Source organism: Pantherophis guttatus, chromosome 1 (genome assembly GCF_059756535.1).
Source record: "Pantherophis guttatus breed Tessera chromosome 1, ASM5975653v1, whole genome shotgun sequence".
NCBI classification, from domain to species: Eukaryota; Metazoa; Chordata; class Lepidosauria; order Squamata; family Colubridae; genus Pantherophis; species Pantherophis guttatus.
Genome location: NC_142063.1, coordinates 292739169 through 292765172, shown reverse-complemented (window position 1 = coordinate 292765172; position 26004 = coordinate 292739169). Strand labels below are relative to the sequence as shown.

General features: G+C 37.0%; 1 protein-coding gene and 1 long non-coding RNA gene across 2 annotated transcripts in view; one reads left to right on the top strand and one right to left on the bottom strand.

Moving 5' to 3' along the window:
- Positions 1-10889, top strand: part of GALNT14 (polypeptide N-acetylgalactosaminyltransferase 14) — a 329955-nt gene extending 319066 nt beyond the window's left edge. The window contains exons 14-15 of the mRNA XM_034427962.2: positions 6886-7005; positions 8431-10889. Coding sequence (XP_034283853.2) covers positions 6886-7005; positions 8431-8589 — 279 coding nt within the window. The 3' untranslated portion in view covers positions 8590-10889. The remainder of the gene's footprint in view (positions 1-6885; positions 7006-8430) is intronic.
- LOC117671785 (uncharacterized) overlaps positions 1-25697 on the bottom strand; it is a 29636-nt gene extending 3939 nt beyond the window's left edge. The window contains exons 1-2 of the long non-coding RNA XR_015731492.1: positions 25576-25697; positions 6948-7175 (exon numbers count right to left, since the gene is read on the bottom strand). This is a non-coding gene — a long non-coding RNA (uncharacterized LOC117671785). The remainder of the gene's footprint in view (positions 1-6947; positions 7176-25575) is intronic.
- Positions 25698-26004: the final 307 nt, after the last annotated feature.

Here is a 26004-nt window from a genome sequence, read left to right as displayed (position 1 = left end):
TTCCCTAATTGGAGAGTTTGTTCTATAAAAGGGAACTGAAAACAAGTGTGTCAAGGATGGATGTGTCAAGGAAAAGAATTAAGCCCAGAGAACAGTGACCCAAAGGCAAGCATCTCAACAGCCGTCTTCAGAGACCAAGAGAAGATTTCAGTTTTTGGACCTTCAAGACCCGCTGCAAGATGGGGGAGGAAAAATGCCTGAACAAGAGTCTGCAAGCCCAAACAATCCCACAAACCCAGATTCAGAGCTCTATAAACAGAGCTCCAGAAACAGGACTCTGAGAACTGGGGGAGTGAGGTGGGGAGAGAGTTTATAAAGGAATGAAAAGGAGTTTTCATATGCAAATGACTGAGATTGGCTACAAGAGCCGAAGACCTGGGGGAAAAGGGAAGGTTTAAAGAAGAAATAGCTAAGATAAAGAAACATAGTGTTAACACAGGAAAAGAAACATAGAGGTAGGAATGTATTGTCAGCCCTCCTAGGTAAGCCAGACAGGAAATATGACAAGATGAATTAATTCTACTTTATTGTAAGGCTACATTATCGTGAAACGTGAAAGTCTGAAGGCACAGAGTTCTCGCCTCTACTTTTAACTATTTGATCCATTAGGGCAGGTCTTTCCTAATTTCTTTCTGTGACTGTTAAGAGAGAGTGACTGCGGGCTCATGCCATTTTTATCTTATTGTTTTCTAGACATCCCTTGTCCTCTCTTTCCCCAGGGTCATTCATACATTGCCATACATGTATAGATTAAACAAGAATAGAAACAGAATAGTTGTAAATTTATGATAACAGTTTACATATTAGTTTAATTTTGTACAATGAAGTCATTTTGTGTGGAGAAAAACAAGTACAGTCTTTTTTTCTGTACCACATGAAGAAACCCCTCCCCCCCCAACAAATGTGGCAATGATAGGATATGGTTCGGTATCCAAACATAAAGAATAAAAGGCTTGCAAGGAAAAAGGAAAGGGTGATCTTGTTGTAGGAGGAAAAAAGACTGGGAGACAAAGTGTTTGAGATCCAGAGGCAAGTAGGAGTATCTCAGCATATGACTCATTCAACAATTTAGATAAGGCAGCTTGAAATAGAGAAAGAGGATGAACTGGAATTCGTGGAAGGAGGGCCAACCCTGGAAGTAAACCAGACTGAAGCCCTAATAAGTATTATGAGGAGGCATATGCTGTGGCAACAAGAGGAGAGACAACTGATGGCTAAAAGATAAGAGGAAGGGCAAAGGAAAGCTCTCAGAAAAGAGGAGAAAAATAGTTTACAGAGGGAAACGGAGCAAAGAGACTGCTTAGAGAAAGACAGATTGGAAAAGAGTTGAAGAGAAGAGTTGAAGGAACTTATAGAACTTCTTAAAGGAATTGAATCCCCAGTGGAGAACTCCAAATCCAGTTTCTGAGATAGCAAAGGACGGATCTTATGAGATATCTTTCCAAAACTCAGAAATATATTAGAATCATCTTTTGTTATGTTTGAGGGAGATATTGTGGCTTGTAAATAGCCAGAGGAAGAATGCATAGCTGGATTAGCACCTTGTCTAACTGAAAAAAAGCACTTAGGGTTTATACCAGTTTCCTAGCATGGGAAATAACAGACCACAAAACAGGAAAAGAAATTATTTTGTATCGGTATGAAGTTTACAGTTTAAAATACCAGCAAAGGTTTTGTGAATATCCTTAAAATTCTCAGGAAGGATTAAGTGGGTTTCTTAGCTGATCTTGGAAGAAAATGACCTGGTGAATGAACCAAGGAGGAAATTCTAGATGAGGTAGTCCTGGAGCAATTCCTCCAGGTGATACCCCCAATGTACATTTTTGGGTACAAGAACACCATCCTGAGAAAGGAGCAAGTGATTTGGCTTGAAGAGTAGGGGTTACTTGAAGGGGTAAATGGACTAAAGAAAGGCTTTAAGAAAAATGGACCTGAAAATGTTTCCACTGTGGGGAAAAAGAAAGAATGAAGTAACCAAGGAGAGAAATTATATGGCTTTCCCCTATTGACTTTCCTTGTAGAAAGATGGCAGGGAACATTGGAAATGACAATCACATGACTACAGCTGACTGTGGCACCCCGTTGCTGTAGTACCAGCCACAACTGTGCCAATTTCAATCTGCAGGAATAATGGATTTTGGATTTTAGATGCTTTCTTTGAATTAGCCCATTTGAGATCTGTTGATTCAATGCCCTGACATGTGCTGTTTCACCTAATTGAAGGTTACAAAAAAAAAGTTTTAGTAGTATATAAATGTCAGGTTAGATATTTAACTAACCTGATATTTATATACTACTAAACTAAAGAAAAACATGAACTAAAGAAAAACACGAACAAAAAAACCTAAAGAAAAATATGAACAAATAGTGGTATCTCAAAAGTATACAGAAGAATTTCTCCAAATACGTAGCTCATGAGAATCCTTGGTGAAGACATATAGGCAGGGATCAGACATTATTTACGTTCCTAAAGTGATCTGGCCAGGCATAGTCAAAGATAGCAATTATCACTGTAAATCAGGAACAGAAGGCCAACTAATCTAGCAAAAAGGGCCACAAGATAAAGCACCATTAGTGAGAATGCCTGTAGTACTGGGTATATGTGCAGGTTTTCTATCCTGTCAGGGATAACAGAGAGAAATATTTCAATAAATTGGTAGTAAAGGTGGTGTGACGAATGCCCAGAAAAGATCTGTGACCTGAAAACAAGCATGTCCTGGATGAAAAGACTCCAGGAGAAACATAGAAAAGAAAAACTCCTACCCAAAGGCCAACATGTCAGAGCAGTCTTCAGAGAAAACTGAGGAGAAAACTTCAATTTTTGGATCTTCAAGACCAACTGGTAAAGCTGACAGATGGGGGAGGAAAAGAGCCCAAACAAGTATCTGCAAACCCCAGCAAGCCTGCAAACCTACACTGTGTGTAGCAACTCAGGTGCAGAGTTCTCTAACAAACCAGCTCCAGAAATAGAGAACTAGGAGAGCGGAAGCGGAGAGAAAAGCCCACTGGCAAGTCTATAAATGAATGAAAAAGAGTTTTCATATGCAAATAGACTGAGATTGGCTACTAGAGTTGAAGTTCTGAGGGGGAAAAGGAAAGATTTAAAGAAGAAATACCTATTAGTTAAATAGGTAGGAATAGGAATAGGAACCTAGAAATAGGAGAGAGACATAGGAACATATGGATTAAATAAGAATAGAAGTAAAATAATTGTAAACTTTTAGAAAGATAGTAGAATAAGATTTTGTAAACTGTTTTATGTGAAAAAAGCAAATTACAAGGCTTTGTTTCTGTTTTCTGTACCATATTAAGAAAAACTCCCTTTTTAATGTTTTATTTATAGTTTTTCTTTAACACATATTTTGTGGACAGTGTATTGATTGGGTCAATGTCTTTTTTACACAACTCTAACAATAATAGTACAATTAAATATATATCATCCTAATCTTCCAACTTCAACAATACCATTCTCTCTTTATGATTCTTTACCACTTTTTTCATAAATTCATTTAAGCATCAATAATATTTCTTTATACCATATATTTGTTATCCTCTACTGAATCACTAATATTTAATATTATAAACATTACTCATTGTTCCACCATAATTCTAATACCCCAAATATCTAAAAATACTAATAAGGCCAATTCTTAACAAAATTTGATCAGTCCTGGGATTATATTTCAAAGTCCCCACAATTTCCAATCCTTAAGTATTTTAATTTTCAATATATTTTTTACACACTGTTAATAATAATAATACAATTAGTTTACCTAATCCTAAACTTCCACCTTCTAACCTTTTTATTAATTTTATAAATTCTATTATCTGTCTGTATATATACTACTATTTTCCCTATTTGTGTTTTCTACTTTCTTCTTCTGGTTGACTTCCGGTTAATGTCATGGCAAGAACGGCTGGAAAATAGCAGAGCTCCGCCAAGCTTTGCAAAATCCAGTCAGCAACTGCTGTCGGGAGACCCTACGGGGTCAAAGCCGCCTTCAAGGGCTGGTGAAGAAAGGAGAGATGCTTCGTCGTTGTCAAGGAATTCACAATTTTCTTGAAGAAAGCTCTCCTGAATGACAGCAGGGATGATGGCCATTTTGGCAAATCACAAGCTGTGACAGCTGGGACCATAAGATCTGTGCTGGAGCAGTTAGTGGACAGAGCATTGAAACTGGGTGGGATAACTTCCAACTTTTATTTTAAAGACCTAACTCAAGTAAAAGAGCTTTAAAAATAATCTCCACGCATTGAGAAAGCGGCAACTAGACACACAGAGAAGGCTAAAAGCTAAAAATTAAGAGGCGAAGAAAAAGCTTTAAACTTTAGAAAGCCTGAAAAAAAGCTAAAGCAATTTGAAAGAAACTGGAAGAAACTGCCTTTCTTATTTTTATTTTTAAATGCCCTGGATTTATCTGACAATCAGCTGTTTTTTGGTACACTGTTTAATGTGGGGATTTGGAGCAAGAGAGCCATCTACTGGAAGACGAAGAGCACTACAACATGATAAATTTCAGTGAAAGTGATAATTGTTTAATACACATAAAGGAAGAGAAAGTAAACAACACCTGGAAGGCGGCTTGACCTTGATTCTATTCTAGAAGGCGATTTGGATGTTTGGAAATATCTAGTGAGTTTCTTTGAAGATCTTTAGCACAAACTAAATTGCAAATAATCATATTCCATTGGAACTGTTTATTGGATGGTGGATTTGAAAGATTTGAGGAAACTTGGTGGATTAATTTGGATTTGGATTATTAATGTTATTTGACAGAACATCCTACGAGGCAAAAGAAGAAAGGTGATAGAAAAAAGAAAAGAAGGAAAGCTAAATAAGATTTTAAAATTTGGACAATTGGGAAGACAAATAACTAATTAACAAGACTGTAAATTACTAAAGAACTTTAAGATTATAAATTTAGGGGATTTGGAGGCACAATTATGGGATTGGTTAAATGTTATTAATAATTGGCTTTGCTGGAGTTTTTAAATATTGGGACATTGGAATCATAGAGGTATACTGAGTAATTTTTTTAATGAAATTATTACAAAATGTCTCAGCAGGGGATAATAGAGGTGTATGCAGAAACATTATTGATGGTCAAAAGTTTGCATGAAACAATAAAGAACAATAAGGATACAAGGAGACTGTCTAAAGATAAAGAAGTGAATGTAGAAGATCCTCAACAAATGGGGGGAAAGATGAACATAATATTCAGAAAATAGATGAGAAACCAGAAGAAGCAGTGGAGGAGACAAATCAAAATAAGATGCAAGAAGAGAAAGATAATGAAGAGAAAGAATGAATAAGTGGGAATCAAATAGATAATTCTTTAAGAGAATTACAGTAGAATAGATTTAAAAAATCTCTTAAAATTTTTTCTTTAAAAAAAAGAAAAGTCTATGGATGGCTGCTCAAATGATGCAGCAGAAGGAGACATGGGCAAGTTAAAGGGAATATTCAGAGGGTATAAAAAGTTAGAAAGAGTTATAAAATTCCAAGAGAGAAAAATAAAAAGGAGACCAAAAAGTCAACAAATGGTGGAACTTTCAAAAGGTTAAGAGATGATGGATAGAGATAAAATACATTAATGGGGTGACTATAAAAAAAGAAAAAAAGAAAAAAGCATATTAAGAAAAACTCTTAATACTGATCCACACTAATTACCCAGCAAGGTTCAATCATAGTAACTATGATATATCATATATAATACTGTGATATAATATTTGGGAGTAAAATAACTGTAGTGGTTCCCAGTACAACATCTACAGTGTGTAGATTTTAAATTTTAACTGGCTAACTGGGTCAGAGACTGACATTGAGGGATTTTAGTATAAACTTAGAAGACTGCTGTGTTCCTAGAGATTTATACAGGTAGCCCTCGAGTTACGATCACAAACTTTTTGTTGTTAAGTGAGTCATTTGTTAAATGAGTTTTGCCACATTTTACACCCTTTCTTGCCACAGTTGTTAAGTGAATCACTGCAATTGTTAAGTTAGTAACATGGCTGTTAACTGAACATGGCTTCTGCATGGATTTTCCTTATCAAAAGGTTGCAAAAAGTGACCAAATGACCTTGGGACACAGCAATGGTCATAAGTAGAACCAGTTGCCAAGCATCTGAATTTTGATCACATGATCATGGGGATGCTGCAAAGGTCATAAGTGTTAAACATGGTCATAAATCATTTTTTCAGTGCCGTTGTAACTTTGAATGATCATTAAAAGAATTGTTGGAAGTTGATGACTACCTGTATTCATATTGCTTTCAGGGAACAAGTTACTTTTCAGTCAGACATTTTAAATTCAACTCCCAAAAATTATAACCATTTCCATTCCTTCTTAAATTATTTTCATTTGGGGGGACGGTAGCTGCTGTTAATGTCCTCCTGGCAGAAGTGAGAGAAGGGATGAGGGGAAGGATGGTATTTTTAAATATTAATATTTAATGTTTTAATGTTTTGTCTTGTTACTTTTACTTGGTTGTAAACCATCTAGAGTCACCTCCAGGTGAGATGGGAGCATATACATTTAATAAATAAAATTTTTGATACCTGGCCGGATCCTTTCCAGTCCTGTGTTGAGAGAGTCAGACATTGTAGCCATGTTAAGGGCTAATGGTGAATAATCAGTAAATTTTGTATCCTCCCACCAAAGTCCTGACTTGATGAAACCTACTGGAGTATTAATAGACTCAAAGAAATGAATTTGTTGGGGGGAAAAAACCTATGCTTTTAATGATTTATTCAAAAGTGAGAAATCAGTAGTTGGAAAGAAATTAACACTGAATAGGAGAGAAAATGCAAGATATAATTAATTTAGTTAAAGAAATATGTTGAGAAGTAAGACTATCAGTTTAATGCATTCTTCTTTGTTTCAGGAATGGACATATACATATAACCAGCAAATCCACTTTCAACAGTTATGCTTGTCCATACATACCCTCTTTCCAGGTTCCCAGGTGATGCTTTTGCCTTGCAAAGAAGGGGATGGCAAACAGGTGAGACCAAAATCAGGGTTGTTGAACTCTCGTCCAGTGTATTAGTGTATTAGTATTGATGTAAGGGGTTTTCCCCCCTTTCTTTAGTTCATTTCTTTTTATTGATTTACCAGAGTTTATCTGCTATTCTAATCCAGAAGGACCATGCCACATGCTAACAGTAGTAATGTCTGTGGGGAAAAAACAACAACAACACATGATCATTAATACCATTGAAAATCATTTGGAAATGTAAAAAATTACTTAGTTTTGTTTGGGATAGAACAGTTAAAAATGTCAAAGGTCTGGAAATTAGTCACATCATATTGTCTACCGGTAGGTGCCAAATGTTGATGCCTCATGCTATTAACAGTCATATCACACATTGGGCTTGATTTAAAATTTAAGAGGCAATAGTAGAAAGCAGAATTATATCAATTATAAGCAAAGTTGTGGCAATAGTCCAATAGCTAACTATGATTGTTTTTCCAAAAATTGGTGCAAAGTTAGGCTAAACCAGATGGGATTCATCATGATGTATCATTTGCCAATGAATGATTGCGCACATGAAACATTTATCCCCAAATATGTGACACTCTTTATTGCTTCATCCCTATCCATTGCTTCATCCTTATCATGTTGGTATCCGTGCGGATAACAGTTGACAGGTTTTGAAGCAGCTTTCTTTAAATGTTGGGCAATGAGAATATATTTTCCACATATTTTGTTAATACTTTGGCTTTTACAGATTCTTAAAAAGAGGCTGACAGAAGATAAAATAGTTAGATATTGTTACTGATATAACCAGCATGAGCTTAGAACAATTCAAACAGTCACTAATAGAAATCCTAGTGAACTATTATCTATTGGATCACAAAGAAGTGACTGAACAACAACAAAATATTATAATCAGCATTGCTGTCAGCACTTCGCAAAATTTCTGAAGTTTGGGTACTGAATTTCCATTTGCTTCTCTTAAATAATTGTTCTCTTCTTTGTTTACTGTATTGATGCAACTCAAGATACAATTCAACAGTTATTATATATATCATAAAGCATGAGTTAGGAATTCAATTTGGTCCAATGATCAGACTGATCCCCAGGTAACCCCTATGGATTGGAGAGGTATCAGTCAGCAGGATACATTTTTCTTGAAAGTCTGTAGAGATTCTCAGCCATCCAGGTCATGGTGCTTTTTCAGGAGGCAACTGGACTTCCTTGTTTTTTCTTTTGAAGACGTTTTGTTTCTCATCCGAGAAGCTTCTTCAGCTCTGATATCCTTCCATTCCCCACCATCCTGCCATAATGAGAGATAGCAGTCTTTGCCTGCCTGCAGAAAAATACTGTCCTGATCATTGCAGTAGCTTTGATATTTTAATGAGAAGAGCTTCTTAAATATAAGAATAGGATAAGATTAATCTTAATTTCCCATTTTTCCTTTAATAGCGCTGGAATAAAGTTGGTTCTCACATTGAGCATATGGCTACCCGCTATTGCCTGGACACAGAAATGGTGGGAGATAGCAGTGAGAGCATGAGAGAAGTGGTCATTAACCCCTGTGAAAGCACGGCAATGAGTCAGCGATGGGAAATGGTGATGTCCTGACCTCATCTATCAATTCACCATCAAGCTCTTCTGGAAGGACCTTTGTCAGAAACTGGCAAGGCTGTTGTCCAGTTTAGGGATTGGTATGGGCTTGCTTTTCTGTGGGGCAGGTCAAAGAAAAAGAATATGCAGTTGTGCTGAGGTTAAAGAAAGGCTCACAAGTGCTGGCTTTAAGACCAGAGTAGTAACTATCCCAGGTTGGGGGTGATATGTGTGAACTGTTAAGAACACCACAATTTAATCTAGAAATATCTTTCAGTAACATTCATCTGTTAGCTGAAGCAAAATATGACCTTGTTTTTGAGAAAGAAACTTTCTGAAATTGATAAGTGCAATATTTAATTGTCTTTGTTATGAAGGTTATTGAAAATCCTTGGAAAATAATAAGTGAGCAAGGTGATTCTAATGGAAGAAAGATGGAGAAAAGAGAAGCTAAATCTTGTAAAAGCACATGAATGGTCATGGTGGGGAAGATTAGAAAAGGCCAACAAATCTTGCACTTTGAATTGGTATAACTAAGCACATCTCTGAAATAAGTTTGAAATACGCTATATTGCACATGAGAATTTGAATGTGAACCCTGTTTTTGTGCAATAGAGATTGTTTGTAGTGTGATTAAAATTAATGTGTGTGAGAGAGGGGAGGGAAACGGAAGAAGACAGTGAAATCTTGAATTTTTCTTCAACTCGGATTATGTGCATATGAAGGAAAAAGAGGAAATATTTATCCTAACTTCAATGCAAAGTTTCTTTCAGAAATGGAAATATATAAGGACCTGGTCCAGAAATCACAAATGTCCCCTGGAGAGGGAGGGGGGACACGACTCTCCATTCTAACTCAGTAGAATGAGTTCAGCACATAACTGGCCCTACATCCTGTCACTTCCCCAGAACTGATATGAAGAAGGACCAGGAGACTACCAAGTGGAAGGTAGATGGAGAGTAGCATGTACCTTCCTCCCATTTTCTCAGATGGCCTGTGGGGGGTGGAAATCACATGGTGATCAACCTCTAAATTCCAACTTGTCAATTTCTGGTATTAGTTATATCTTGTTGTTTTCTTGTTGAATTCACCCTCTTCATCTACCCTGTTAAGACTGAACACTTGAGCTTGAAGAAGACAAGATCACATTAATTGCAGAGACACTTTTGTTATTTTTTTGCTGACAACGTTGTCTCTGGGTTGATGGGGGGAGGAGATTGTTAAATAAGAGCAATTTTAGCAAAATCACTGGATAGATCAGAAGATAATAGAAGCATAAGAGGGGAAATGAATTGTACCAATGCAGAAATCAGTGATGCCGCTGAAATCAAGAGTGGCCCAGATATGAATATGGATTTGTAGTAGGAAGTACATAAAATTTAGCCGAACCCCAAATTGATTCAAACCTGGGTCTTAATGAAACAAAGCAGAATTCTCACACTAGCTGACACTGACCTAGGAGTCTTAGTGAATGATTTCATATTTTGTGGCATTACAAAAAATTGGTTCCATGCCTGCAAAAAGAAAATAAAAGCTGCATTTCTCTGTTAAAAAGCAGGATGGGAAAATAGGAAAGAAAAGGAAGGGGGAAGTGTTGAGTTAGTTGCGATTTTCCCATCTGCCACCTGATTAAAGGCTTACAAGAAACCAGGATATTGTAACAAGAACAGTAACATTTCTTGCAATGTGTTGATTCATCTTTTCTTTTATGCACACTGAGAGCGTATGCACCAAGACAAATTTTTTGTGTGTCCAATCACATTTGGCCAATAAAAAATTCTATTCTATTTTTTTCTATTTTTAAGGACCATAGGAAATCCTCTCCACATTCCTAGGTCAATAGGTGAATGTTAACTGTTTTAAGTATAAAGGAAACATTGTTTAAACTAGTGCTCTCTCCAGCACATGCCATTTAATTCTGCAAATAATAACGATTCCTCCACCTATATGCTTATTGTGCATATTTCCAAAGCACAAAGATTGCTTCTAAAATATCAACCTGGTGCCCTCTATATATGTTGAAGCTAATCCTGTCTTGCAATTAGGGGCACTGAAATACTGGGCAGAGGAAGCCTGCAAAAGGTAATGCTGGTGCTGTCACAATCCCTTCTAATCTGCACAGAAACATTCTGCCTGTGTGTGTTGTGAATGATTCATGCCTCTATTTGAGAAGGCGGATTAACACTTTTCGTTATTCTATCTCTGGGATCTCAGATGAATCTAAAACCACCTGCTGTTTGTAATTGTAATGTGACTTTCATGGTTTAAAAACCTTGGAATAAGGAAAATTTTCATATCATAAAATTAATATTTTGCTATTTAAAGGTTATGGTCTCTTATTTACTTGTTTGCTTGTTTGATTCTATACTCTTTATCCTCCAAAAAGAGACAGAAACGATGGAGGAAAATCTTAAATAAAACTACCACAATAAAACCATTCAAGTGAGGGCAAAAAATAATAAAAGCTAAGCTCGTGCAGTTGAACAGGCTTGATTCCCAAAAAGTATTTTCAAGGAGCACGGAGGTAGGAATGTGTCTACAAGTCCTGAAAGCAGCGGTGTCTTTTCCTGAAATTGCACAGCTGTTTTCAAGAGTTGCCAACAAATTCCAAATTCATGCTCCTACATTCTTTGAGCAACATTTTGGAATCCCATCCAAAGCTCTGCACAGCTATCTTAAAAACAAAACTCGTTAAAAATAATTAAAACAAAATAAGAATGTAAAACTTTCAAAGGCTTCTGTTTTTGGAGAAGCAGTTATCCCATTAATATTTTTAATCATTTTCTGAAGGAAATCAATGTGTGGAACAGAGCAATCAAGCATCCCTCAGGAGAGAAATTCTTAAGTGGGTGCCATAAAAGAGAAAGTTCCACTCCTGGGAGCCAAATCTACCAGTGGAACAGCAATAGACTTCCTCAGCTGATTTTAAATTGGATAGTATTGGGGGAGGCAATTATTTAAATTTGTGATCCTGAACCTTTAGGCCTCTATAGATTAATTTCACAATCTGAAATTGGAGATGGAAGCATTCGGGAAACCAATGCTGTGTTTCCTGGATTCATATATATGGTCTGATTCATCCACTTCACTTAATTGGAGAGCTTCTTTCTATACTAACAGCAATCTCTGGATTACCTGCAGTAATCCAAGCAATGAATTATATTATTAAATCATGGGTCAGTGAGACTAGGCTAACTTAGTTCAGCAGTGGTCATACCTGATAAATTGATTTCTTCATAGCTAAAACTGCCTTCAGATAATCAAAACAAAGCCTGTATACATGGAGAACTAGAGGGAGTGTGTATAGATATCAAATTGCTTAAAGGAGGTGGGGAAGCTCAAATATAGCATGAAGACATGACCAGGTGCTGGCTGTGGAATAGCTTATGAACTGCAAGACATCACTAAACAATTTATGCACATGACATCATGGTTTATGACCACATCACTTAGTGACACCAGTCCCAATTGCCATTGTAACCCAAGGATTATCTGAATTTGTTCAACCGATATGCTAAATATACATTAAGGGGAGCTGGATTGAAAGAAGGTGAGCATGATTTTAAAACCGGAAGAGGAGCTATGCTGATAACCTTACTCTGACAGTCAAAAATGCAAAGAATCTGCAAGGTCTAGTAATAAAAGTCAAGAAGGAAAGAGAAAAAGGGGCTCAAATTAAATATGGAGAAGAGCAAACTAATAACAGGTATAAAATGGCTTAGAATTGACAATGAAGATACAGTATTGATACAGTGGATAGCTTCTGCCTTTAGGAGAGGTTGCATCAACAGTAAAAGAACAAGCAATAAAAATGTGCCACAAATTAGCACTTGATAGAGCAGTCATAAAGGTCTTTGAAAAGATATTCAACTGCCATTATGTGTTATACCTTCAAAGATCAGAGTTGCACAATCCGTGGCATTCTCTGTTGTTATTATATTATTATTATACTATATTTAGAAGTGAAAGTTGGACTTTGAAGAATTATTAAAGTATTGATGCTTTTGAAGTTTGATGTTAGTGAAGACTCCTGAGAGTCTTACAGCCAAGAAAGTAAACAAAGAAAAAAATGGATCATTGAACAAATCGACACAAGGTTCTTACTCAAGGCACAATGACCAGATTCAAATTATTCTACTTTGGACACATTAGGCAAAGACCCAACTCTTTTGAAAAGACTGTAATGCCAGAAAAAAATGGAAGGAAAGAGAAAAAGAAGACAATAGTTACAGTACTAATGAGTCTACTATTGAAAGACCAGGTTGGGGATAGAGTACCATGAAGAAAATCTATCTAAGATAATTGCTAGAAGTAAAAAAAAGAATTAGATGGTGCATAATAAATCAAAACCCAATATATGTTTCTCAGGAAAATCTAAAATGAGACTTAATCTCAATTTAGAGCAGCTTTAATTTAGTTCAATATTGTGTATTTCAGATGTATTGGTAATAAAAGCTTCCAAAATTTCCTGCTGCCATAACAACAACTTGTTATAGTCTCAGTTCACACAGTTTATATAACACAGACATTTCTTTTGCATGATTTACTGAATAAACTACCATTGTCTAGGTTCACACTGTGTACGGTAAACTGTACATCGTTTACAAAGAACAACAGCTGGGTTAACAAACACTAAGTCAAAACCAAGTTTAGCTTAACTTAGTTCAATGTGTTAAGTGAGCTTTTCTATTGTTAACATACAAAATTTTCCAATCATCAGAAGTAAAAATATCTGTGCATAGAATATTTGAAGACTGATTATTTGAAAGTAACAATTTTAGCTCACAAAGATAACCATGCTATGTTAAGTTCCTTTGTTCGCAGTTCATGAAAACAATGTGATTAATAAATAGTCATATTAGTTGTGGCATTTGTACCTGGAATGTGTTTCTGAAATGAGTTTCAGTATTGTTCAAGCCATCTCAAAACTTTAAAACAAAGATAGGAACGTATGCTGTCTTTATAATGAGATTGGTAGATAAATTATTTTAATGATATTGGCCTGAAACATAATGCATTTTAGCTGCAGGTAAATGTGCGTGGAATTAAGGAGCAAAAGATTACATGAGGCAGAAAAAAAAATGTATTATTGGCAAAACTATACATAGCATCATACATCATAATGCAATTTGTCTCTCCACAAAAAAAAAAAAAAAAGAATTTCCATCAGTCTTGTCTGCAATTTAAGTCAATATTGCTTTCAGAACAGAAATAGATTTTTATTTAATTATTTCAGTTTACATTCTTCTCCATACTGAAAGCACAAGACAATTTACACTTGTGTTTGCTTTTTTAAAAAAATAGTATTTTATGTATCTTTGTGTCTAAGGTGCTCAAGGCAAGCTAATTGGGTGGCTGCTACTTTGTTTTTTTAATTCTTTAGGACAATTCTTGTATAGCAAGAGAACCTGAAAGAGAGACATAGAGAAAGAGACTTGCTAAAAATGACTCTAGGCACATTATGGAAGTGCCAGCCTACATATGCTATTTCACATAGGATGTAGTCACCAAAAGGTGACTAGTTGGAAGATGTCAGCAGATATGGAAAATTCCTGAAAAACATTCTATACAACAGCTGAGCCAAATATGGGCAGCCACTACCATGGTTAATGCATTGGAATAGATCTAGAAAGATTGGAATTTATATCCATATTCAGCCACCGAAGCTCATTCAGTGACTGAGCCAGTATCTGTGCAACTAACTTGCACAGGGTGAGAAGGTGGAGATGGAAGTTGGAGGATAGGGTGCCAAGTATGGTATACCAAGTCCCAAATAAAAGTGGGATATGAATCTAATCAAGAACTCATCCCGATCTGTGTGGGAAAACTCAGTTACTTGAGTTAAGAGTCTGGGAAAAATGAAAATGAGATCATCGGATTTTATGACTCATCATCAGAAAAGTGGCATGTTTAAATGCAGAGTTAGAGAAAGGGAATTGATTGATTAATTTGTATGTTTGCAGAAGTCAGTTCAAGTACTTTGTTTTATCCTGAAGAATTCACGACGAAAATGAAAAACTCTGTCCCCAGAACAGATAGTTCTCAAAACACTGGGACAAATAGTAATCAGCAAGTGACAGCACCTCAGTGATCTTTTCTGGACTCAAAAGCTAAACAGGGGTTAAGCCTGGTCCAAGATATCATCAGAAATTAAACTTGGCTGAAACAAAAATAGCTTGTGTAAATATACATAAACATGTGTGTGTGTGTGTGTGTGTGTGTGTGTGTGTGTGTGTGTGTGTGTGTGTGTTGCCCCATCATATTTACTGCCATAAGGTTAAATAAACCTTGCAGGATGAGATCCATTTGAGAAACTTAAAAGCCAGCAACTTTCATGGGTGTTCATTACATAGATTCAAAGCTACACGTTGATTTAAATGCATCTTTACACTTTCCATTTATGCGGTGACCTTATAGCCTCACCACTTAACACATTTGCAATGGATCTTTAGCTTGAAAAATCAAAGCCATTGTAACCCGAAATTGATTTTTTTCTACAAGAGTTGTTCAAAGGAAAATCCGATTTTGTTTATATAAAGTACATTCAATGCAAGAAGATACACCTGGTATCACCTTTGAAACTATTTCTACCCAACCATGAATAACAAGTGACACAATAGAGGAAATTCTTACAGACGATCTGATCTCTATTCATCCATGAGACAGTGGTGAAACTTGCCAAGTTTATTTGTTCCAGTTCAGTATTTAGGTACAGTATACTTTAATATTTCAATATTTATAATATTTACTATTATTCCTTAATGGAACAGATAGGTTCACTGCATCAATCAGGAAAGGATCTGGAACCTTAAAGCAATTTCAAAAACTTGTCTGCATGTGCTATAACTGTAGCTAGATCCTAGGTAAAGGTAAAGGTAATATGTGCTAGTCGTTCCCAACTCTAAGGGGGGGGGTGTGCTCATCTCCATTTCAAACTGAAGAGCCAGCACTGTCCAAAGACATCTCCATGGTCATGTGGCTGGCATGACTAAATGCCAAAGGTGCACGGAATGCTGTTATCTTCCCACCAAAGGTGGTCCCTATTTTTCTACTTGCATTTTTTACATGCTTTCGAACTGCTAGGTTGGCAGAATCTGGGACAAGTAACAGGACCTCACCCCGTTACACGGCACTAGGGATTCGAACCGCTGAATTGCCAACCTTTCGATCGACAAGCTCAGCTTCTTAGCCACTGAGCCACTGTGTCCCTTAGCTAGATCTTAGCCATGGTTTATTCAGAGAGATGATCATTTGGAGCTGCCCACAGAAACACAATTGATCTTGGTACAGAAGTAGTGAGATATAGTCTTCAGTAATCCTGCAGAATTGTTATTATAAAGCTATTTTCATGACTATTTTCATATTTTTTTAAATTGGTTTGTCATTTTAAACTGGGGCCAAATTAATATATATTCTTTTAATTGTTCTTAATGTTTGTATTGTATGTTTTACCGCCCTGAGTCCCTTGGGAGAAGGTGCGGTATATAAATTTGAAATAAAATAAAATAAATAAATGACATACCCCAGTGGTGTTTTAAAAGCCTCTGACGATCCCAGCTGAGTTGCCTGATCGGCAGAGGCTTTTTTTTCGTTTAAAAACATTTTTTCTACAACCTCTTCGAGGGCAAGGATTTTTGCTACCGGTTCTCTGAACCACCCACCACCATCGCTACTGGATCGGGTGATCCAGTCCGAACCGGGAGCATTTCACCCCCAACATACCCTTGCTAAACTTTATGATAAAGGTTTATGATCAAAAAAAGTTTCGAGATTTCAATACTGTATTGAGATTTCAATACTGTTGACTTGTATGGATATCTATGCAGATATTTTGGCAACAAAATAGAAATGATTTCTTACTGCTTTTTTTTTCCCCAGAATGTTTTTCCAAATTTGTCAGTCTAGCCAGGATTTTCTCCTGGTTTCTCAGCCTAGTACTAACTAGGTCAATTCTGATTAGGTTTCCAAAATTAGCTAAGGGCTGGCAAGAATGTTGCCATCTACTGTATTAATTAGGCTTTTCAATACTGGAACATATTGCAAGATATGCTGCACTATAAACTACCAACATGTTAAGAGTTTGGCACTATATAGTTCAGTGTACATGTGAACACAACCATTGTCATCAAAGGCAGACTTATGTTAAGCTTATTGTAACTGTAAAAAGACATTGCTTTACCTAATGCAATTAAATTCAAGTGTCAAATGCAGAATCAAGGCATGACAAATCAAACAAGAGGTTCATGTGACCCAGCACTCTGTTGTTGATTATTTATTTATTTAAAATACTTCTATGGCCACCAATCTTAAAACCAGAATTGGGGGCGGATCATAACCATAATATAAATATCATACAAATAATAATAAAATAATAAAAACAGAAAAACCTAGCATCAAAAGCGAACTCCCTTGATACGACCCATAACACTCTCTTCCAACTCCAGCTTCATCTTATACTATCCCAGAAGAAAAGCCAGATTGTCATAGCTTTCCAAAATGTTAAACCAGAAGGAGCCTGCCAGATCTCAAGGATAAAGGGAATTCCATAGGCATGGAAAAGCCACAACTGAGCTGATACATGTACAGTGGTACCTTGATACTTGTTAATTGGTTCCAGGAGGTACAATGGTATTAAAAATGATGAATATCAAAGAAACCATGTGATTTAATAAGTGACCCTTTGTTTCAGCAAGAAAGAATTGTGAGTCACAAGGCAGCTGACACTCAGAGATTCTAGCTTGCACGTTGAGTACCAAACAAATGACGAGTACTGAGACAAAATTTTCATATCAAAATGCATCAAGCACCCAATTTGATGAGTTTTAAAGCAATTGTGTACTGAGATATGACTGTATTTATCCATGGTTTGTTTTTGATATTGCTTGTGGGATAACTCATAATGACTGGGTTATTCTGTGTGATACAATGCCTATGTTTCTTTGTTTGCCCATTCATTTGACTTGTGATGTCTTTACAATCAATGAAAAACAATGAAAATTTAAAACAAAAATAAAACATTGCTCTCAGGCTAACTCAGAACATGCAACCAGCAGTGCCAAGATAGGCTCACCCAATAGCTTGGTCTAATTGCAGGAATTCACCCAACATCAGAGCCATCACCTTAGAAATCTCATTATGACTTAGCACAATGTGTGAATTCAGTCAATACAAATTCTGCAAGAAAGCTCAGAATTATATTATGATTTAGATAACCATGCCAGGTCACCAAGCACTAAGAAATTGATACTTAGGAATACATAATAGAGATACAGTATACTGCACAAAAGGATTATTTCTAGTTTTTGTGGCAATATGCATTTGTAAAGCTATCACTTACAAATTAATGTAATCTTTTTAATGATCTCATATTAATAGCCACATAAAATTGTCCAACAATGAATTTCATGAGGCACTTAAGTGTTGTGCAATGAGCTATTTACTTTTATATCCTAAAGATACTGCCAATCATTTTATAGGATGAACTCAGGGTATTAATGTTTTGACTTGAAACCTGAGTAGCGGTTTCCTTGAGTAACATCATCTCAGTGCATCTTGCTGCACTCATATCAGGACTGGAAACTAGTTTTTGAATTACACAGGCTGTTGATCATGCTCTTTTGAGCTAATGATTGATGCTTCAAATATTGGGGGGCATCAGATTGTCTCCTGCCTCTGATAATGCAAAACGTAGAGAAAAATGGAGCGTTCCTTAAAAGAAAGTTACTAATGTGGTGGTGAATTCCTTGGACAGTGAATTTTAATGAGCAGGATGCTGAACGCGGCTTCTGTAATCAATTTGATGGAGCCATTCCCCACCCCCTTGTTGCAGGTAGCTGGAACTATAATTAGATTTTAAGATAATTAGATTTCCTCTTTCAACAGTCATTTACAAAGAAAGAAGGAAATTGAGTTTTCTTCAGCTTTAGCAACCCTAGAAGTGTGTGAATAAAATGAAAGCTTTTTGAGACTTCTGTGTAACTAGCAAAATGTATTCTACTTTGAGAAAGTAATTTTTGCTAACATCCACAAGTATTGTGCTCAACTAACTAGAAAAGGAAATCAGGGCAGTCTATGGTTACTAGTTTAGGGGAATTTTTTTGCTAAAAATTAAAAAAAAGGATAAGCATTCATTGAAAAATGCATATTCAATACATAATTCAGAAACAGTGTTAGATATTCATACTGTAAGTCACAACCAGTGGTGGGTTGCCCCCGGTTTGCACCAGTTCTATAGAACCGGTAGTAAAACTGGTGGGAGGCTCCATCCACCGACCCCGATATCATCAGAACGCTTCTGCGCATGCGCAGAAGAGAGCATGCGTGCAAGCGAAGCAAGCGTGCACGCGTGGCCCTGTTGTGAACCGGTAGTAAAGGTAAGTAGAACCCACCCCTGGTCACAACATATGAAACCATCTACACCCTTGAATTCAGAAGTTCATGTGTAAATAAGCACACTCAATAGATTAATGCATTTCTCTTTACGAGATGTCAGTTCAGCAGTCATTTTTCACCAATTTTGCTGCATATGACTTCTTCATAGCAGCTCTTCATAGTCAGATCAACCTGAGAGGTGGCACTGGCTACCGTGGGATTTATTTATTTTTTATGTCTTTTGGCCGCACCAAGAATTAGGAGGTGTGAATCCAACTATTACAAACTGTTGGAGACTGTCCATCTTTCTAGCAACCTTCATTTGCTGCTCGCAGAGGTAAGAGACCATCCAGATGTAATGAAGCAGAACAGTTGATACACAAGCCACCGGGAAGAAGACAGTATTGTAGCTGGTTCAACTTAAACAGAAGAGAGAAAAGGATAGTAAGGCAGAGCCTTCACTGTGTGGCTTCAATAAACAGCACATCGCAAAATTCCTTCCCCGATGAGCGGTGGAGTTAGCTAATAATGGGAAGCAGTGACTAAATAAATGGCCAATATTTTCGGATGGTTTTCAAAATAGGCAGCCTAGCAGGAGGGAAGCTGCTTTTTAGATGCCTAATTCATGTCATCTTTATAATCCTTGCTATAGTTTTAGCAGCCCTGGAAGATGAATCACCCACTTTAACCAACACACAGATCAACATGGGGTTTATTAGAACCAAGCTATCATTTAACAATGTCAGCAGAGTATTTATTATTAAGCAGAATGCTCCACAGTTTAAATGGAAAGTCATTATTTCTCCACAGTCATTGAACAACGTATGTGTTTATGCAGCCAAGCAGTCAAGATGGTGCCGGAGGAACACAAATCCTGAATCTCTTTTTTGTTGGACTTCGTGAGCTTTTATTGCAAATTCTATCCTAGGCAAATAAAAATTCCTCATTATATTGTTTTAAACCCTACCATTAGGCCCAACAGTGAGCAAAACTTTGGTTCCTTTCAAATTATTTCATTTTAAAGGCACTAGTAATTACAGTATCTAATCCATAAAGCAGACTTTCTATCTACAAGGCAAAATTTATATATCTGATGTTGCAAAATAAGTTGCTCATTATTTTCGGGGGAAAAACCATGAAGCAGCAAAACAGAGAGTATCAGCTGCTAGATGCAAGGCAAGCAATCCATGGCTCAAAGGATTGCTGGAACACACGATTTATAAAGTTCCAAAGTTTCAGCCAGTCAACTAACTGCATTTTTATTTAATGAGGCAAATTTCTAAAATCAGAATTTAAATGACCTGAGCTATGTTTGCAGTGAATTAGAGTGAATTAGGTTGTCTTTAAAAAATAATGGCTGCTTTGAATAGGGGAAGATCCAATTCTCACCCATCTGTCTGGAACCCACACTGCATATCGGACATTAATATAATTGAACGTGTCCAGAAATATTTCACAAGAAGAGTCCTCCACTCCTCTGCTCGTAACAAAATACCTTATGCCACCACTTGAAATTCTTGGCTTAGAAAACTTAGAACTACACCACCTTCGGTATGACCTAAGCGTAGCTCATAAAATTATCTGATACAATGTCCTACCTGTGAATGACTACTTCAGCTTCAACCACAACAATACACGAGCACACAATAGATACAAGCTTAAGGCCAAAGAGGCTGTAGGAAAAAAAAAGCTTTTAAAAGCCTCTGGCAATCCCAGCTGAGTTGCCTGATCGTCAGAGTCTTCTAAAAGCATTTTTTTCTGCAACCTCTTAAGGTTGAAGAAAAAATGTTTTTAAAAGCAAAAAAAAAAAAAAAAAAAGTTGGCCACGCCCACCAAGTCACATTACCCCCCCCAAGCCATGCCCACAAAATAAGGCATGCCCACAGAACCGGTAGTAAAAAAAATTTAGAACCCACCCCTGCTACCATCCCTGTCCTAATGTTTCCTCTATTTGTATCTATTTTATATATCCAATCCATGCTTATACTTATTACCTAATATGTTCTTGACAAAATAAACAAACAAACAAACAAACAACCTTCTGTTAAGAAGGTGATAGCTACTCTATGAAGTCAACAACATCCTTCTGCACTAAATCACATTGGAAATCTAGTGTGACACGAAATAATGGATTTGGGGGGCATGGCTTACCATTGGATCCCAATCTTTAGGATATATAGTTGAAGGTGGTAGGGAACATGGCCAGTATGTGGGGAGTAGTCATAGTCATAGAATTGTTGCAACGAATGGCACTTTACTTAGCATGGAGAAGACAATGTGACACATCAATAACATCTACCTGTTATTGATGACAGCATTACTGATCATCTATACCACTAGAATAGATTGTTCCCAGTCCTTATATGAGTACCTCAAGAGGCATTGATAGTTACTATCAGGGCAGTTACTCAAGGAAAACTCTGCTCAGCTTTCAAGTCAAAACATCAGTAGCCTGAGCTCATCCTATAAAATGATTGGCAGCTTTGTTAGCATATAAAAGTAAATAGCTCATCACACAACACTTAAATATCCTATGAAATTCATTGTAGGAAGATTTTATGTAGCTAAGGAACATTATGATCAACCATCACTTCCACCTGGGTACGCTAGCAAGATGCTTGGTGAGTCCCTGAAATATGACTGGCTGGTTTGTAAACATTTGAAAGTGGATCTGGGAAACTAAGGACAGACAACATAGCAACAGCAAGGATATTTCCTCCTCCTCCTCCTCCCCCTCCTTCTCTCCCTCCTCCCCCTCCTCCTCTCCCCTCCTCCTGTTATAATATGTCATTCAGGACTATTTGCCAAAGGAATTCAACATTTAAGTTTCAATGGAATGAAATATGTTATGAGGAAATGGAACTTTTTTTGAGCTATGCAAGAAAGGAATCTACCTCATCTTTAAAGGAAAAATATGGTTATTCTTTTCCAAATATTATGTAAATGGCATGATGTATATTTGTTTAGAGGTCAAAAATGGGGAACTCATGGCCTCTGAGCCAGATGCTGTTCACAAGGTCTTTTCATCCAATCTTTTGAGACCCAGTTTGAGATTGTACCCCTGTGGAGAATGGAGCAAATTCTCTGAGACTGGCTATGTGTTTCTTTCTACAGGGAGGCCTGGTGCAATGCAGAAAGGAGATTACATCCTGACTGGTCATGTTGTTAACACTGAACATTAATGGGGTAGAGCTTTCATGTGGAGACAATATTGACAATAAGCACCATCTACTTCCAGGATATAATCTAGTTTTCCTGCTGGAAATCATTATGCCTGATACTCCTAATCTTGCTTTAAACTCCCTGGGTGCAAGCTGTTCAACACATATTTATTTCTGCCCAACACACAGATTCCCGGACAAATTAAACGGCCAAATGGACATTTCATTTGATAATCAGCTTCTGTATAAAGATGACTGGTTCTTGTTTTGGAACTTCAATCCCATATGGATCAGCTTGGATTTTCCCTAGGTCAAAGGGCTGTCTTTGGAAGTTTCTTGTAGTCCCTCCTTGGTTTTTTTTAATCACTTGGGAGCATTTGTTTCTTTGATGCCCTCAGACTCTTTTCTTTTTCTGAAGTTCCCATTGCAGCTAGTTTAAAAAAAAAAAGAAAAAAAAGGCTGGTCTGATACTGGCAGATCAAAGGGAAAAAAATGTTGTCTGAACATGATCAACACCTCTTGCGCTGAGAATTTGGAATTGAGCCAGGCATAATCTTTACCTTCATTATATCATTACAGATTAACTGTGGATGTTACTATTCACTTCACTTTCTCAGCAACCATCACTGTCATTACATAACCTTCCAGTTTAACTAAACAATACATTCATGGAGCCAGTTCTCTACAAAGCAATGCCAGTGAATTCCCAGTCAGCTGACACAAAACTCACACTGCAAACACTGATCCACCAAGCAACTTGATGCCACACTATCCACTGCCTTAGAGTTATTTTCCTTTCTCACACAAGGAGCTAAAAAGTGGCCATAGACTGAGTTACCCCATTAATCTACATTCCCCAGTATTGTTGATTCAGGTGGCTCATTTTTTTCCCCAGCATTCTGTCACAGATTTCTCCAGCCTTACCAGAGAGATCTGGAGTCATTTCTATGCAAAGCGTGTATTCTGTCACTGAGCATATTGATTTGGAGAACAGTAAACCATAACACCATGGGAGGAGAATTTGCAATTTGGAAACAATTTCTTGTCCTAATATTGTGGTCTATCTCTTGGGAACTTCTGTGTTTTCTCTACGTAACCTTGAAAATACATAAATGTATTAGGAGGGCAATGGTCAGTAGCCATAAGGCCCAAAAGCCATGTCCTTTGAGATAAGAAAGGAACCATTCCTGTTGAGGAATGTTCATTTGTCGTGTTTTATCCAGGGGGATAAAATCCAAGAAATAGGGAGCAGTTAAACATGCATTGCTAATTATGGATGCTGGAACTAGAAATGAATTTACACAAAGGAATTTCCTTCAGTTGGAGAATATATTAAGGACTGTTTCTTCCCTAGAAGTAAGGTATAAAAGCAACCGCTTGCCTTCAGAAGTTGTGGGAGCTTCATCACTGGAAGCTTTCAAGAAGAGACTGGACTGCCATTTGTCAGAAATGGTGTAGGATCTCCTGCTTGAGAGGGAGGTTGGACTAGAAGACCTACAAGCTCTCTTACAATTCTGTTAATCTGTTAAACACATAAAGGGCACTTTTACCCAAAAGTTTACTTTACCCAAAGTTTACCCAAACTTTGACACCACTCAACACTCTAGCCCACCATTGTGATTCCACCTGCCTTAGGGAGGTAAGTCAATTAATTTCTGACTTGGCTATTGCTTAGAAGGAATGTTCAGAAACAGCAACAAGGCAGAAAGTCCAACTTTATCAAGCTCTTTGGTTGTCCTCCCATCTATCTCTTTTAAGCAATGGCATCAGCCATCCCATCAACACTTCTTGGGGTAAATAAACAGAATGGAGGTTTTAAAAAAGCCAGTTTAGTATAGTGCTTAAAGTGCTGTCCAAAAAACAGGAGACCATGAGTTCTAGTTCTGCCTTAGGCATGAAAAACTGGCTGGGTGGTTTTGAATCACTTATTTTTAGCCAAACTCACACAAGGTTGTTGCTATAAAAAATAATAAAGGCAGGATGTTAAACAAATAACTGAAGGTTGTTGTCACCTGTTCTCCCACAATGAACAACTTCCCCTTGGTGATGAACATAATGTGAAAAACTGACTTGAAACGTGAGATAGGCAAGTGGTAAAGAGTATAAATGAATGAAAGAAAAATAGATATGTTGCATGGTTGCAAATATAAGAAAAAGGGGAAGAATGTACATACATACATACATACATACATACATACATACATACATACGGTACATGTAGGAGGCACAGTGCCTAGCAATTAAGATGCTGGGCTTGTTGACTGGAAAGTTGGCTGTTCAAGATTCATGTACCACATGACAGGGTAAGCTCTCATTTCTGCCCCAGCTCCTGCCAACATAGCAATTTGAAAGCATGCAAATGCAAGTAGATAAATAGGTACCCCTTCAATGGGAAGGTAACAGCATTATGTGCATCTCAGTATATAATCATCCCAGCCACATGACCATGGAAGCATATTCAGACAATGCTGGTCCCTCGGTTAGGAAATGGAAATAAGCACTAACCTCTAGACTCAGACATGACCAGGCAGGGAAATCTTTACATCCATCCATCCATCCATCCATCCATCCATCCATCCATCCATCCATCCATCCATCCATCGTTATGTTGTGTTGTGTATTTGTGTTGTGTTTTTGTGTTGTGTTGTTGTATTGTGTTGTGTTGTGTTATGTTATGTTAATACAGATATAATTTTAATGTTAATATTTGTCATTTTAATATTTTAATGCTTTATTTTGTTGTTTTGATTATGCTGTAAACCATAATGCCACAGTGCAGGAATAACATTAGGAAGAAAAAGTTACACTGTAAACCACTCAGCATTGCTTGTTACTGAGATGGCGACATATAAATTTAATAAAATAAATTAGATGATATAGATGATATACACTATATATATATATATATATATATATATATATATATATATATATATAGGTCTTTGGTTATTCGGGTCTTCTCCCACGTAAAATTGGAAGTGTCTTGGCGACGTTTCGACGAAGTCTCATTCGTCATCTTCAGGCTGGTGTTCTCGGCTTCGTGCTTCCAGGACGAAGCTCCTGGAAGCACGAAGCCGAGAACACCAGCCTGAAGATGACGAATGAGACTTCGTCGAAACGTCGCCAAGACACTTCCAATTTTACGTGGGAGAAGACCCGAATAACCAAAGACCTACATACAAACACCCGCGAAAACCTGAGAAAACATATATATATATATATATATATATATATATATATATATATATATATATATATATGTATATGTATGTATGTATGTATGTATGTATGTATGTATATATAGGGAGAGAGGGAGGGAGGGGGAGGGAGGGAGGGAGGAATTCATTTATGTTGTTGGTTTGAGCTCTGAGCTTGGCAATTTGTTTGCAAATGGTTCGTCCCCACTCGAGGAGGCATCTTCAGTGCAATTTGGATTGTGCTTGTCTGGGGGGAGCACTGGTACTTTAAATACCTTTCTGAGTCCTGGTCTGATTTCAGGTTGTGGTATTGGCTGACTATAGTTGCTGAGTCACAGTCCTGGGTTTTAAGTACCATCCGTGTGATGTAAATTAGTGCTGGTGTTGTTGTTCGGATGTGTTCTGATGTTGTCATGGTTTTATTTCGGGTTGATTTGATTGGCTGCATGTGATGTGGTCCAATTTCTTGTGATCTGTTGAGTTATAACTTTGTTTCCAGCTTGGCTGTTTGTTGGTCTTTAAATTTTGCCTTCGGGATCGTGGTTGATGTTATTCTTTCATTCTAAGTGGTTGCTAGATTGGGTCGATGTCATTGTGTCTGTTTATTGATTTATTGATGGAAAACCAGGGTTCCAGGAATTCCCTTTCTCTCGTTGACTTTACCTGGTTACAACTGTGGTCCTGGTTAGTTCGAATTTGTGTCC